This window comes from Camelus dromedarius, chromosome 14, assembly GCF_036321535.1.
Source record: "Camelus dromedarius isolate mCamDro1 chromosome 14, mCamDro1.pat, whole genome shotgun sequence".
In the NCBI taxonomy this organism is placed as follows: domain Eukaryota; kingdom Metazoa; phylum Chordata; class Mammalia; order Artiodactyla; family Camelidae; genus Camelus; species Camelus dromedarius.
In genome coordinates, this window is record NC_087449.1 from 61988854 (window position 1) to 62003986 (window position 15133).

The 15133-nt window shown below is 52.3% G+C and overlaps 1 protein-coding gene across 1 annotated transcript in view; it reads right to left on the minus strand.

Annotated features, from left to right (window-relative positions):
- The window catches only part of KAZN (kazrin, periplakin interacting protein), a 991323-nt gene extending 976559 nt beyond the window's left edge, over positions 1-14764 (minus strand). Inside the window, 1 exon segment of the mRNA XM_031464108.2 lies at positions 14379-14764. Within this exon segment, the coding sequence (XP_031319968.2) occupies positions 14379-14469 (91 nt within the window). The 5' untranslated portion in view covers positions 14470-14764.
- Positions 14765-15133: the final 369 nt, after the last annotated feature.

Consider the following 15133-nt stretch of genomic DNA (forward strand, 5'->3'; position numbering starts at 1 on the left):
ACTCGGTCGTGGTGCGATCCGGGCCGAGCACAGGCCCACGGCGCGGGCTCCCGCTGGCGCAGCAGACGCCCCGCTCAGCACCCCGACTCGGGCCCGCTTCCCCACTTGAGAACTTTATGACCCTTGAAAGTGAAGTGCAGGCCTCCGGATTCTTTAGTGGAGCAAGAAACAGGGCAAGAGCAGGGGTTCCTCTTGTGTCGTGCTGGGCTCCTCTATCAGGGTCAACCGAGAAACACCGTGGGCTCCACCTGGCTGCCTCCCGGCCTCCGCACGGCTCCGAGGTTCTATTCCCAAGTGCCAGTGGCCACAAAGGGACTCTTGTTTAAATCGGGGACAACCAGGGTGCTACCACCTGACAAACTGGGTTTTAATGAATACTTGGTACCCAGGGGAATCAGCCCTTTCAACTGGAGCTTCTCAGCCAGTGGCCACGCCAAAGGGCTGTGCTAGGGCCTACAGCAACAGGCTTTGTGCGCAACAGCGCGTCCTCCTTTGAAGCCCTCCGACCCACCTGTGAGCTTCCTCGCCGTCCGCAAAGGCAGCTGGCTGGGCCTTCCCGCTACAGCAGGCCACAGAGTCTTTCTCGGTCACGAGGCGTGTTGATGGGGCCTGTATCTCCAGCAGGCCAGCTTTCTGAACTACCCACCTTACAGCCTCCATGATGGACCTGAAAATAAACTACGTCCTCACATAAACCAAAGTCCAGAAATTCTGTTTCAAGCAGGAAAACTGGCCAGCTGCTAAAACGTGCCTGGGGCTTTCTTTAGTCTGCATTATTCAGTTTCTGCAGGTTAGCTGAGAGCAAAGGCTCTCTGCCTGCCTTCGGCTCCTTCTACGTCCACTGCTGAGGATCTGCGTTACAGTCTGCTTATGGGTGTCGGATCCCGGTGATTCTTCTAGAGAATGAACCCTAGTTTAGGGTGAGCACCCTTTCTTCTCTATGAACGACACAGCCTCGTCACCTCACCCAGCTCAGGCACTAGAATTCCCCTCTAAGTCAAAAAAAAGTCACCGTTGGAGGAGTTACTCCCACCCCAAGCACTAACTTCTCACCGGGAGGCTGAGCTTCCCCAGAATCCAACCTAGAGGTTGCCAGAGCAGTTCAGCTCTGTTTCTGAGAAGACGCTGTGAGAACTGGGTGAGGCCAGCAGAAGTGCAGATTTTTTGTGAAAGGACAGCTGGGCGAGGAGATGACACCAGCAGCTCCGGGGATCAGTTACCTTTAGACTCTCCTCCTGGAGAGGAGGGCCTGGACCTGAGGGTGGCAGGGCCCCAGGTGATGTCAGCCCAGGTCACTCCAGGAACCCCTGACTGCCCTGCACACAAACACCCCGATACACACCCTTCAGAAGGCTTACCCTAAATTCTGCCACCGCTTCTGGAGCCCTGGGCATGTTCCTGCTGGTTTAACACTGAACCCTGCCAAATTCTTGACACAGCTCCCAGGGTGGGGGGGCCTTCCCCAGGGCTCACTCGGTCTCCGTGTGGGGACACACAGCCCATGGACCCCTAATACCGGTGGGAGAGACACAAAGCGCATCTCCAGCCTGGCAGGCGGGGGGGCAGTGCCCTACAGTCCTAGAAAAGTTCCATTTCGTGATGGAGCTGACCTCTCAGGGGGAATTCCAGCTGTAAAAACATTTGTCATCAAGGTTGCAGCCACAAACTTAGGACAGGAACACGTCTTCAAGAGAGGTGGGAACAAAAGCCACCCAACACAGAGTATTTCTTCCCTCTGAGTTAACGGAGCCAGGAAGCCCGCCAGAACTACTCCACGTGTCACCTAAGGGCACAGGGCGTTTTGCTTTGCAATGGGCTTCACACGAGCCGGTAAGGCTTCCTTGCCAAAGAATCCCAAGAAGCACCATGTGACCGCTCGGTCGGTTTGCCCGACTGTCCCCAGGAACGGGCGTTTGCGTCAGCAGAGAGTTCTCAGGGCTGCACTCAGCTCTCTCCTGTGGCTGGGACGCCTGCGCTACGGAGGAGGCTTCAACGCTCAGTCCCGGTCCTGCCTGGCTCTGGTTTCGGCGACGCTCTACTGGCAAAGAGTAAGTTCTCCAGACGCCCCAGGACTTTGGTCCAGTCCCTGAAGCAAAGCGGATACTGAGGAGCAGACTCAAGGTCTGTTTCTGGCTGTCAGAATGGAAGATACTAAGGGTCAGAAACCGGGACCACACACACACATGTCACACACGTATGAAAGCCAAGAGGCAAAGTCAGGAACGGGCCAAAGTAAACCAAAGACTGGGGAGGGGTGGGCCAAGGGAACTTGGACCAGTCCAACCAGTCCACCCATTCCAGACAGCACTGTCCCGTTAGTATGAGCTAAGCCCAGCCTCTCGCCCCACAGGGTCTGAGAAGCATCGCCCCTGGTGCTAGGCAGCACTTAGGCCTTAACATCTTCAACCTCTGGCCCCCCGAGTGGCTCCCACCACAGTGGGTTGTGCATTTTTCTCTCCAGCTTTGAGATTATTTGGTGTATTTCCTTTTCCAGGGAATACGATGGATTGGGGAAAAAACTGCTACAAACATTTGGAAATACAATGGGCATCCTTATCTACATGAAGCTGAGCCCTCAAAGTTAGGGAAGTCTACTGCGGTAGGCTGAGAGTGGCCCCTGAGAGATCTCGAGAATTTGTAAATGTTACCTTATTTGGAAGGGAAAAAAAGCTTTCTGCAGAAGTGATAAAGCTAAGAGTGTTGAGATAATAAACTATTCTGGATTCTCCAGGTGGGCCCTAAATGCCATCCCAAGTGTCCTTAAAAGAAAGAGAGAGCGATCTTACACACACACAGAAGGAGGAGCAAGTTACCCACGGGGGAAGAAACTGGAGGGACGCAGACACAAGTCAGGAAAGACACAAGCAGCCGCAGGACATGGGAAGAGACAAGGAATGAATTCTCCCCAAAGTCTGGAGGGAGTCTAGCCCTGCAACACCTTGATTTCAGTCCAGTGATACTAATTTCAGGCTCCTGGCCTCCAGGGCAATGAGAACCTAAGATTGTATTGTTTTAAGCCACCAAGTTCGTGGTCACTTGTTACAGCAGCCACAGGAAACCAATACACCCAACAAACCAACGAAGAAATACAAAATTGAAAACCAGAGTGATGGCATGCCCTAGCACTCGGGCGGCGCAGGGGCGTCTGCTGGTCTTGTGACGTGGATGCTGGAGCTGAACTGGCATGTGGGGCTGGTCACGCGGCCTCAGGTTACGCCGGGCAGAGGAGTTAGAACTGCAGTGCACACACACACGCACACGCACACACACTCACACTCACACACCAGTCTTAGAGGGCTTCACCATCAGGGAAAGAGGCACTTGGAAAAAGGTCCTGCACACAAGCAAAGGGAAACAGGGTCTGAGTCCTGGACTGAGATGGGCAAGAAGATGATCTCCCTGAGTAGCTCCTTATTCCAAGCCTACCCTCAAATGGGTTTGGGTTCAAATTCATTCTACTTGGAGGCTCGAGGAAATCCCCAGCTCAAAAATCCACATTACCTACAGTAATGGTATCTCCCAGACAAAAATCCCAAACATGAGCTCAAAATCCAAACGTACAAAGTACATGAGGTAATCAGCTATTCTGGACATGAGTCAACAGAAAAACAGAAGAACTGTACCTAAGACTGCCAGACACATAACTATGATTTTAAACGGTTAAATAAACATAAACTCAAGAGCAAGCAAGACAAGAGACTACTTTTGAAAAAGGAACACCTGGAAGATTTAAAAACTACTCAAGTAGAACTTCTAGAGGTTTGGGGAAAAAAGAGATCAATTAAATGAAAACCTGATTGCCTGAAGATAAGCAGAAGATTAGACTCGGCTAGAAAGAAAATTAATGAACCAGAAGATGTTTTTTAAGTCATTACCCAGAATGCAGCAGAAAGACAAAAATGGAGAATATGAAAAAGAGGTCAGATTGAGAAGTCCAACTCGAGTCTCTAAGGACTTTCTAAGGGGATTAGGGGGAGCAGAAAGAAGGGGAGAGAATCAGTGTTCAAAGAAATAAGTGGCTATCATTTTCCAGAACTGAGACACCAATCTTCAGATCTGAGAACCACAGACCCCAAACAAGATCAATAAAATTAGATCCATTCCCAGGCATGTTGCAGCAAAATGACGTGGCTTCCAGGACAAATATTTTAAAAGCAAATTCACAGAAAAGGGAGGTGGCCTACAGAGAAATGACCCCTAGATCAACAGAGGCCAACAGCGACAAGAGAAGCCAGGAGAATGTCACACAACAAGCCAACCTAGAGATCTATATCCAGCTGATCTCATTCAATAACATAAGACAAAATAAGACTGAAAACTCTGGAGCTCCTTCTGCAGAGTCCTTTCTGTAGACTGGTCCCAACCACTTTTGATCATCTCAGCCATCACTGGCCTGGTCTCTAGACTCCAACTCTTCAAACCTTGGAGTTTTCCCTTCAATAGTCCCTGCTTAACTGGCAGTGGGGGTGCTGCCTGTTGGAGGTGGGGAGGTGGTGTAAGGGTTCCCTTCCTAAGGGACTACTTCCTTTTTCACCTGTCTCAGTGCTGTAGATTTCCTCTGTGCCGCCGAAGGTGTGTGCTGGCCTCCAGCATCCCAGGGCATGTCCCAGGTCTGTCTCCTGCCTTGCCAGCCTCCACTCCTCGGGCTGGACCAAATCTAGTCCCTCCGCCCAGCCCTTTGGACAGCTGCTTCGTTTGGAGCTCTGATCAGGTGGTAGACCTTGCCTTGTCCCCAAACCTTTCTGTTTTCCTTAGTAGACTTCTGAGTCTCCCAACAGCCCTTAGGGGTGACCCACGTCTCTTATGACCAAATTCTGGGAGCTCCGACCACCTCTTGGAGTCTAGTCACCCCTGGTGCTCCCTTCTGCACCAAAGTTGAGGTCATTGCAGAAATTCAGGGGGACCCACCACATAAATTCCTTTTCAGATTCACTTCTCACCGAGGGATCAAGGCCAAGACTGTGGCTTTTTCAAGTCCCCAGGAGCACCTCTCTCTCAAACTAGCCTGCAATCCCTTTAAATCTCTCCCGAGAACTGGCTCTCTTCCCACATCACGTCGCCCCTCTAGTCCCCTAAGCCAGGAGGGATGGAGACAACCTCCTCCCTTTCCCCTTTACTCCTGTCCCCTAATCGGTCCCCTCCTGCAAGCACCCTAACTCCCCTCACTGTAACTCATAACAACTTCAGGGGGATCAAAGAGAAGACGTCAAGTTCTGAGAAACCCTAAAGTGCATGCAAGGGGAGCCCAGCCTGGACACCTGGCTGCCCTCTCAGCTTTGCCTTCATCCTTAGATGGGACTTTCCCTTTGGTGTCTGAGGCTGGGGCTCCCTCTTAGTGGCACTGACACTAGACCCGATAGGCTAAAATAAAACGTAAATACAGGACCTCGCGAGAATAGTTGCTGCACAGGATCAATGAAAGCACATTTACTTCCCAAGAAAAACCAAGACTGTGTCTGTTTCATCCAGCTTATTCCTTACATCCTTGGAAGGACAGATGAGACTGGAATTGGTCAAAGGAGCTGATGAAGAAAGATGTGGTTTAAGACTATCATAAAACCAGAAACGGGTTATTTGTCAAGGTCCAAAAGGTAGCGGTGGGAATGGGGAGGCGGGCATCCTAATACATCACGAGTATATTGTTTTTACACTTTCAGTCTTTTACAGCAGGGCTTTTATGATCTCCCCTACTCCAAACATCACATGGTCAGTTTTAAGTCTTCAAGTAACCCTTACTGCTTTGGGGTTTCCAGTTGATCCGAATGGAACCCCTCCTCACCTGCTGCTGCCTGGTGATTCCCACTGTGGGCGGGGCTTCACTCACCCACCAGCCACACGGGAGGAGGACCATCGCAGGGGAACGCGCTTTTCCTTCAGATTTCTCACAGCTACAGCCACTCCATTTCATCTCTCCATTGGAGAGAGATGGGGGAAGCTTGTCTGGTTAAGAGCTTTGCCCTGGATTTAAAGGTTTACCTGGTAGGGATTTGGGATCACAGATGAGGAGAATCAACTCTTAAGTTTTTCAGAAGCTAGAGCAGGTGACCACATAGGACCTAATGAGAATGTGGCCAAGGATGAGATCAAGTCTGAAACCTAAGGATGCCCTGGGCAGGAAAGAGCACTTTTGCAGTTCCCCCTCCTCGGTGGGCTCTTTCCACCTAAGCTACCTTCCAATGAGAAACCCATCCGTCATTTAATCCCAGCATTTTCTGAAGAGCAAACCGAGAGCAAAGCAGGGTCTCTAACACATTCTCCCACAAACGGGCCATTTCCCTTCTTAATCACCTGTGCCCATGAACCCACCAATTCGAGATGCCCCTTGTCCTCAGTGCCGCCATCACGAGCAGAGAGCCAGCTCCGTGCCCGACCACCCAGGGATGCCTGGGGACACGCGTGAATGGTCTGGCTAAGACCCTCCATTCCGTGGCGGCTCCCGCCTGCCCACTCTGGACCCACACAACCTCTCGTCAAAAATTGGAATGTCGTGGAGCCTCCGGATTATGGTCTTCCTGTTTGTCTCTATTCTCTGTCTGCTGCCCAGCCTTCTCCAGGTCCTCAGGACCCAGACGAGGGAGCAGACGCTCACAGCTCAAGTAAAGCATGTCTATGGCAGTGCCCAGTGGTGCAGGCCATCGCACAAACGGGCCTGAGACGGCCCGCAGCCCCAGCAAGACCGCGTTTGTTGTGCGAGGGAGTATGGACCAGAACCGGAGTTGGGGCCTCCATCTAGAGCTCTTAAGTTACTCAAGGAACGACAAAGGGAACTGGAAAGCAAACAGCAGGTGTACCGCTCGGGCCAGAAGCAGCCTGCAGACTGGAACAAGGGCCCTGATGACAGAACAGAGGGCGTGAAACAGAGACCGTAACCTGGTGGCGCTCAGGCGGGACACAGCTGCCAGGGTTTGACCCTCCAGGATCTGAAATCTCTCCTTCGGTGACGCGCTTCTCCAAGAACTGGGGGTTCTGTAGGAATGTGGGGACTCTGGGTTTCTCCTGGAGAATCAGACCCGGCGACATGGACAGCCCCCACCCAGTACTGCTGAGAAGTGTCGCCCAGCTCACCCGACTGTCTGGCCCCTGTTCCAAACCAAATACTCGCATCTTCCGCTGACTGTCTTTTAACCTTAGACGGCTTCCTCCAAGATCAGATGCTCCACATTTTGTTTAAGTAACATTTGGATTTTATTTATTCAGCTGCCCCTTATTAAGGCCAACTATGTAGTTTATCATGCAAACAAGGACATGCTCGAGATGAATGTAGGCACTCTTAATAATTATACCAGGCGGAAAGGCACGAACGAGGCCTGGCCCAGGTATGCTGGGTCCAACGAGGACCTTTAAATAAACACCCTTCTGTGACTGGTGGATGGACGTTCTCACAGATCTGTTGTTTCCTGACCTTGGGAGTCAAAGAAAGGAAAAATATTGAGTGAGTGAGTGTGTGAGTGTGTGAGTGTGTGTGTGTGTGTGTGTGTGTGTTTGTGTGTGTGTGTGTGTGTGTAACTGCAATGATTAGCCAAAGGGGAAAAGCAGCAACTTTGTACTGTTCTGAAAGACATGACCATAAGGAATGTTTTAATTCCTGGTGTTACCAAGCTTTGTCTCACCAAGCAAGATAGGGCCGATATGCTAATAAGAAATCGTAACAATGACAGTGTTGTGAACTGAATGTTTCCTCCCCAAATTCACCTGTTGGTGATGCTATGAGGAGGTGTTAGGAGTCTCTGGGAGGTGATGGGGTCGTGAGGGTGGGGCCATCATGAACGGGATGAGAGCCCTTTTCAGAAGAGACCGGAGAGCTGGCTTATCTCTCTGCTCTGGGCCACAGGAGGATGCAGCGAGAAGACGGCTGTCTGCAAATGAGGAAGAGGGCCCTCACCAGACACCAAACCTGCTGGCACCCTGACCTCGGACTCCTCGGCCTCCAGAACTATGCAATGAAATGTTTTCTGTTTAAGTCACCTAGTCTGTGCTGTTTTGTTACAACAGCCTGATGAAGACAGAGAGCAAATGTTTATACATAATGCGTTCTGTGCCGGGCACCGTGATAAACACTCCATACATAGTGACTCACCGTCAGACCCACACAACCCTATGAAGTAGCTACTATTATCCTCATTTTACAGATGACGAAGCCAGTGCACAGAGAGGTTAAGGAACCTGCCTAAGGTCACACAACCAGTGAACAGCAGACCTGAGATCTGAACCCAAACAACTGAACTCTTAAGTCTGAACGAATAACCACGTGCCCCTGCCTCTGACAAGAAGAAATAAGCTAGTAAGAGACCAGCCTCTGCTTCTGATGTAACGACAGTGGGAAAACCGTGCTGCCCACAAGCTGGGGCACGTACCCAGGCTGCTTACTCCAAGGCTGTAAGGACCCAACTCGCCCCCGTTGCTCTCCCCTTGACAAGCAGCATTGGTGGGAACTTCCGAGGTCAAGGTGCGGTCCGGGGGGGTGGCTGACAGTACCTGCATCGTAAGGAGATCACCGGGATGCTGAGAAAACTCTGTCTCTGGATTGAAGATGGAAGATCGGGCAGGGAGGTGACACTGGAAGAGGACGATGAGTGTCAGGTGCCACCACTATGTCCAGTCTACCCAGAAAGTAGACTGCTTTCTCTTTTAAGAGCCTGGAGTTAAGCGTTGATTTGATCAGCCTGAGGCTCTACTGGGACGCACTGCTTTCCCTGCCGCCCTTGATTCTGCAAGCTAACGCGAGGGCTAAGGATCAGTCTTGAGAAAGAGAACGAACATAAGCACAGTTTTGTTTTGCCAGATTCCACTAATACCATTTTATTGTGCTAACAGCTTCTCATGGGGGTGGCAGCCACCCTGTAAAAGGACAAATAGTTTAGTTTAAAACAGACATGTCAATGTCTTACTGATGAAAACTGCAATGTTGCCAATGCCATTCGAGGTCTGGAGGACTCCAAGACAACCAAGATGATAGTGCCCGACCTTAGGAAGCCCAGAGGCTAATGAAGAAGGCGTCGATGAACAGGAATCAGAGCACAGCACGGCACAACGCATGAGGAATAGCACCATGGATACAGAGGACACGGGTCACTCCCCCTTTAAGCTACAATGTCCTGGAGGGTGGAAGTTCCCTTCAGTAGCTCTGGTCGTTGCAGATTCCACATTCATTCTGCAGACGTTCATTTGCTGGCACAGATGTTCAACAAACATCTCTGGAGACGAATTCCTGGAGGAGCTGGGAAATTTGACAGCGTCTGGATGACAGAATCTAACAGGAAAAAGTAGACACTTGGGATCCAGATGGCTTGAATTCAAATCCTGACTCAACCACTCACTAGGTAAAAGAAATACCTCCCTTTATGGGCCTCAATGTCTTCATCTATAAAATGGGGATGATTTTTTTTGCCTTATGAGGATGTGACAAGGATGAATTTAGGTACCATGTAAACACTTAGCATAATGACCATCCCAGAATAAGCATCCAGTAAGCATCAGCTATGGTTACGCTCAATTGCCCACAGTCACTAGGATAATTTCTTGTCTAGAATATCGAGACATACTGTTCCCACTGAAGAAACAGCCAGACAAGAAACAGGTCCTATATAACCACCTTTTGGGGATCTAAAAGGAAATCTTAAAACCACGTCCCCATTTCCGCCGATGGAAAGACAGGGCACAGGACTCCTTCCTCTTGGCTCATCTTTACCTGTTCCACTTTTGCAAAAGCTCCAGAGTGTTCAGCTCATAATCGATGCCATAAATCTTAGTGCTCTCCTCTCTTGGTTATAAACATGGCAAGTGGCTTCTAAATAAATATGTTCTGCATTCAGATGGGTCCCTGTATTGCTCAAAAGGCAGGAGAGGGGGTTCAGCTGGCAGCCTTCAGAAGGAACAAGGTAATACAGTCAGAAGATGACCAGACTCTGGCTCCAGATATCAGCCTGACTTATGCGACAGACTGACAGATATGACTTGCATTTGTCTGAGTTTCTACACAGGATGGAGCCGGGGACTGACTATAGCTGATGGGGCAAATGGAGAACTTTCAGGGTGGCTTCTGAGCTGCAACCCAGAGGCGGTGCAGAACAGCAGCCGTCCACGTGCTTAAGTCTTGTCACCTTCCTGTCCTCTCCTCCCATCCATCTTCCCCCTTGAGCAGGGCCTGGATTCCTGCAGAATCAGCAGGACATATTGGGCAGAATGACTTTAGTCATTCTGGTCAAGCAAAGTAACCCTGTGGACATGCTTCCCACCCAAATGGGACCAGTTGGAAATCGCCTAGGATGACACAGGGGCAGCTTAGCAAGTCAGAGCAAGAGATGGCTTGCGAGCTGAGGTCCCCCAAACAACAGATTGTCAGGCTGAGGGATGAGTCAAGAGCCCTCAGCAGAGACACAAGCAAACACCAGGTCAGAGGATCTCCCCCGTCAAATATTTTGGGATCCAAGGAGGAGATGGGCAACAGAGTTATTCAGCTACAAGCAGACCAACAGTACACCAGCTTGAGTCTAGACCGCCCATCCCCTCCGAGTTTCTCCCAACATCCTCAGTAACGTGCTAGAAACAGACGGAGACCAGGCGATGCAGGATACTGTGGGGTCAGCCGGTGGCCTGCCTGGGAGTGCGGCCTTGGGCTCCCACCTGGAGGAGGTCAGGCAGGAGGACTGGAGGATGGCGGCCCCCATCGGTCCTGCTCACCTGGCCGGGCTAACATCTCACCTGCCATTTTGGGGCCAAAAGAAAGGGAAAGAAATTTGGGTCAGGGGCTTAGAAAGAGAAGGGAATTAAATGTGTAGGACTAAGCCTTCTGAAGTGAGGTGTAGGACCACGGAGGGGGAAAGGGTGGGCAACAGCATCAAAGCCAAGAAAGAGCCAGAAGGCTGCTCTCTCCTCCAAACCCTTGAGGAAGACAAGACACACTTCTTTAAAAACCCTCTGCAGAAGCCACGGGATTGCCGTTTCAGGAATAGGCTTTGTGGTTGGCCAACCCAGGTTTAAGTCCCAACTCTGCCAACATCTTAAGTTCACCCATTAAGCAGGAAATGCATCATCAGCCTGCCAGGAGGAGGAGGCAGGTGCAATCTTGCCCAGCTCAGGTGCACAGACTCGGGCACACAGTGGGAACCCCATTCTTCCCAGGACTTTCAGACGAGATCGGGCACATGCAGAGTGGTACAGCTACAGACCTCCCTAGGACTCCTCAGATCTATTCTAAACGCTTTCTGAAGCAACCCATGCTGGATGTGTGTATGGCGTGGTGGGGAGAGGGGAGGATATGAGAGAACCAAGGCACCACGTAGCATCGAAAGTGCCAGCGAGGAAGCATGTGTCCGAGCTAAATTCTCAGGCTTGAGCCCTTTCAGACTGTCCACCACGAGTTCTGTCTACACCCGTTCTGCGTGACGGGGGTTGGTCCAGGACAGGGATCAGCACACTTCTTCCTGCCAAGGGCAAGACAGCAAATATTCTCAGCTTTGCAGGCCACATGATCTGGGTCAGAGCTACTCAACTCTACTGTTGTAGCACCAAAGCAGCCAGATAAAATGTGCATGGCTGTGTACCAATAAAACTTTATTTACAAAAGCAAGCTGTGGGCCAGATTTGGCCCCAGGGCTGTAGTTTGCCAGCCCCTGGTCTAGGGCTTTGGGGTTTAATCAAGGTCACACGGCTAGCAAACAGCTGAACTGGGACTGAACAGGAAAGAAGTCCACACCCTTCCCATGGCCCCAGCGTGGCCTTCACAATCCCCCTGCTGCTAACTGGGACAGAGTTCTCCCAGGCCCCACCACGCCCAATACACCCTTACTGCCAGGGTCCACCACTGCCCCCTAAATTCAGTGAGCCTTTTTGTGCTTATCTCCCCAACCTCCACCCCACTGAACATCCTTGACGGTTCTGTCTCTCAGGAATCAACTTCTCCTAAGACTTGACATACTTACTGATAAAAAAGGTTAACCCAAGGCATCACCCACCGATGACCACATGCTCCCAGGGTTAGAGGCACAGGCGTGGGCATCAGACCAGGGTTCACCTTTCCCTCTGCTATGTTCCTTCTGCACAAACGTGGCCAGGGGGCAACCCCGAGCATTTCCTCTGCCTATGGAAATTGGTTAGGGTTTTTAAAAATAAAGTGAGAGGATTTATGTAAAATATACGGGGTTTTTTCAGCAATGGAATCATTAAAAAGTCACATCCTGCATAATCCTCTTTTCCTCAACATGCTTTCCTTTTACCACCAACTAGATCATCTCCTTGAGTAAAGGCTGGGACTTACACTTCGGACCCCGAGGTTCCCAGCACGGGGAGGAGAAAGCAGGTCGTGGGTGCTCAGTGAATTCGTGTCGAGAGACGCTTCTCACTCGGGAACACACGTGATTCACACAGCAGTGAGCCCCTGGAGTCGGGGAACGGTCTGCACACTCACTGAAGATCTCGTTTGTGATACCAACGGGACTACAAGTGGCTGGAGGTGTCTCGGTGCTCGCCTCCAGCCCCGGGGCCCCGCGGAGTGAGCGCCTCTGGCGCACAGCTGAACTGCCCCTTTTTGCGCATCTTCAGGGAGGGGGCTCTCCCTCGAGGCTGCTGGTCGTTGTTACTCCAGGTCGCACTGCTCTCTTGACATAAAGGATTTCTTTCAAGGAGACAGGGTTTCATGACCTGATTTAGGCTTGGGTGCCTCCAAAAGCTTCGAGGACAAAGCTGCAGGGGACAGCGCTGGGGAACTTTAGAAATCCAACCTGCCTTCCCCCCAGTCATGCCGGAGGAGCAGAAAGGCGTGTGGAACCCCATCCAGGAAAATCCCCAAGCCCTCCTGCTCATGAGGAAGTAGAGGCACCTGAGCTACCGCAGGTCAGACGCTCCTCAGGTACGTGGGGTGGGGGACGCTCAACCTTCCAGACAAACCAGAATCAAAGTGCGGGTGGAGGGGGGTGCTCGATGCTTTGACTGGCTAGAACCATAGGCAGCTGTGCTCTCTGCAAACAGAGATGCATTGATGGGCCCCTGGAAGGATGCCTGCCCGGTGGCCCCCACACTCCCTAGAAATATTAGCAAACACTTGATACTGAAACAGTGCTGAGTAGGTGCCAGGCGCTGTTCTAAGGCTTTTGACACATTAACATAGTTAATCTTTGTGATGACCCTGTGAGGGAGTGCCTCTTATCCCCATTTTGAAGATGAGGAAACTGAGGCACAGAGAAGCTAAGTCACTTGCCTGAGGTCACACAGCTTGTAACAGGTGAAGCTGGGACTCAAACCCAGGCAGTCCAGGTCCAGAGTCCTCATTCGTCCACTCTATGAGCTTCCAACTTGTGTGAACACAGCCCATCCTTAAAAACAGCTCAAGTTTGTTTTCTCTGTTGCACTTGGCTCTTCTGAATCTAATCTCACTGAATCTAAGGCCTGGATGGACCGGGCAGCCTCAAGGCCAGTTCTCTTGTTTTGCAGCTGGAGACAAATTCCCAAGGGAAAGGGGAAGGGTCTGCAATTTCCAAGGTTATGCAACCACCCAATGAAACCACCAACACTGACTCAAGTCCCCACTCCAGTTCCTCAGTACAGGGCTCTTCTCGACACCTTCCAGAGATGCACAGCCACAATGCACAATTAACACTTTAACACCCAGGAAACCACTGGAGAAACCCATGGCCCTTTTCTCAACAACAAGAATGGACTCCAAGAAAGCAGGGGAGCAGGCATCCCACGTCCGGTGTGGCGCCAGCACAACCGTAGGCACGGACTGAGCACCGGTCTGCAGGCTCCACTAGGGTAACCACTTGCACCGAGCCACCCACCCGTCACCTTGTTTCCCTGTGACCAAGTGCATAGCAAGATGGCCGGCCCCGGGCAAGGCTGCAGCCCACACCACATCTTCCACTCTGCATAAAACGTGAGCCTTTCGGAAGACAAAGTCGGGGCAAAGGCTACGGCGGAATCCCCACAGCAGAGCCAAGGGCTTGGAGTCGCTGCTCCAGGCAGGCACTCAAGCAGCTGTGTTACTCAGCTTAACCACCACTTTCAGCAGCAGAGAGGCAAGCTGACAGAAAAACAGCTAGTCTAGGATTGGCACCTGCCCCCAAACGATGACCACAGCCACCACGTCATCAGCTCCTTCCTGACTCACTCTCCTGCATCCTCCGAGCAGCCACAGAGAAAAGAGGTGACAGGACCCATGGGCACCCTCACTTCCCCTGCCCAAGTGGCACCTTCAGTCAGTCCCATGGCACGTGCCAGAAACTTTACAGTGAGTGAGCCAGACAGGCATGTCACTGGCCGGTTGAACCTCGCATTCCAAATCTCACGGAGGCAGAGATGAAACAGACAGACCCGCAGACACACATGGGCCTCTGCCTCTGGGGATCTGGGGTAGCACCCCACTTCCCACAACAGCTTCCTACCTGCTTCCATAAGTTGGCACTGCTGCCCGAAGACGTGGGAGAAGGTGACGGGGCCTGCGGCAGAACTGGGTGTCGCCAGCGTGGATTCCATGGCTCTCCTGGGATCTTTGGCTTTGGTCTTGTGGCCGCGTCCAGCCCCTTCGGAGCGTCTGAGCGGAGGACGACGTCACTGGCCCAGGTCTGAAGCTACTTGTCACTTCCAAGAAAATGTCCCCGCCCCCAAAGTTTATAAGGTTCCTCCTCTCGCCGCCCACTCCTTGCAGTCTTTCTCCAGCACAGTCAAGTGCAAAATGAAACCCTACGGGTTTCGGCAGAGCTGGTTCGGCTACAGGATTTAGATGCTAAAGCAAAATCTGAGTTTCACCCAATGGGAGATGTTTCCTCTCGCCAAGCTGGGGGTGGGGGGGGGGGTGGGGGGACTAAGTCACCTGGAAGGGGCCGGGGCCGGGGCCGCGGAGCTGCTCAGCCCGGTGGCCGCTGGAGAGAGCTTGGCCCCAGCCGCGTCCCAGCGCCAGCTGCTGCGGGAAGAGCGCGGAGGCTCAGCGGGGTCTCCTGCCGGCAGGGAGGGCAAGAGCCGGGCCACCCCAGGCTCCCCGGGGAGCCGGCCTCCCAGGCCCGCGGCTCTGGCGGCTCCGGCCCTGGTCTCCGTCCCCCCGGAGCCCGAGCCCGAGCGCCGCCGTCCCGGGTCCGCGCGCCCCTGGGCGGCCCGACGCAGGCGGGGAGCGCGCGAGAGGCGGGCGCAGCACGGGCACTCT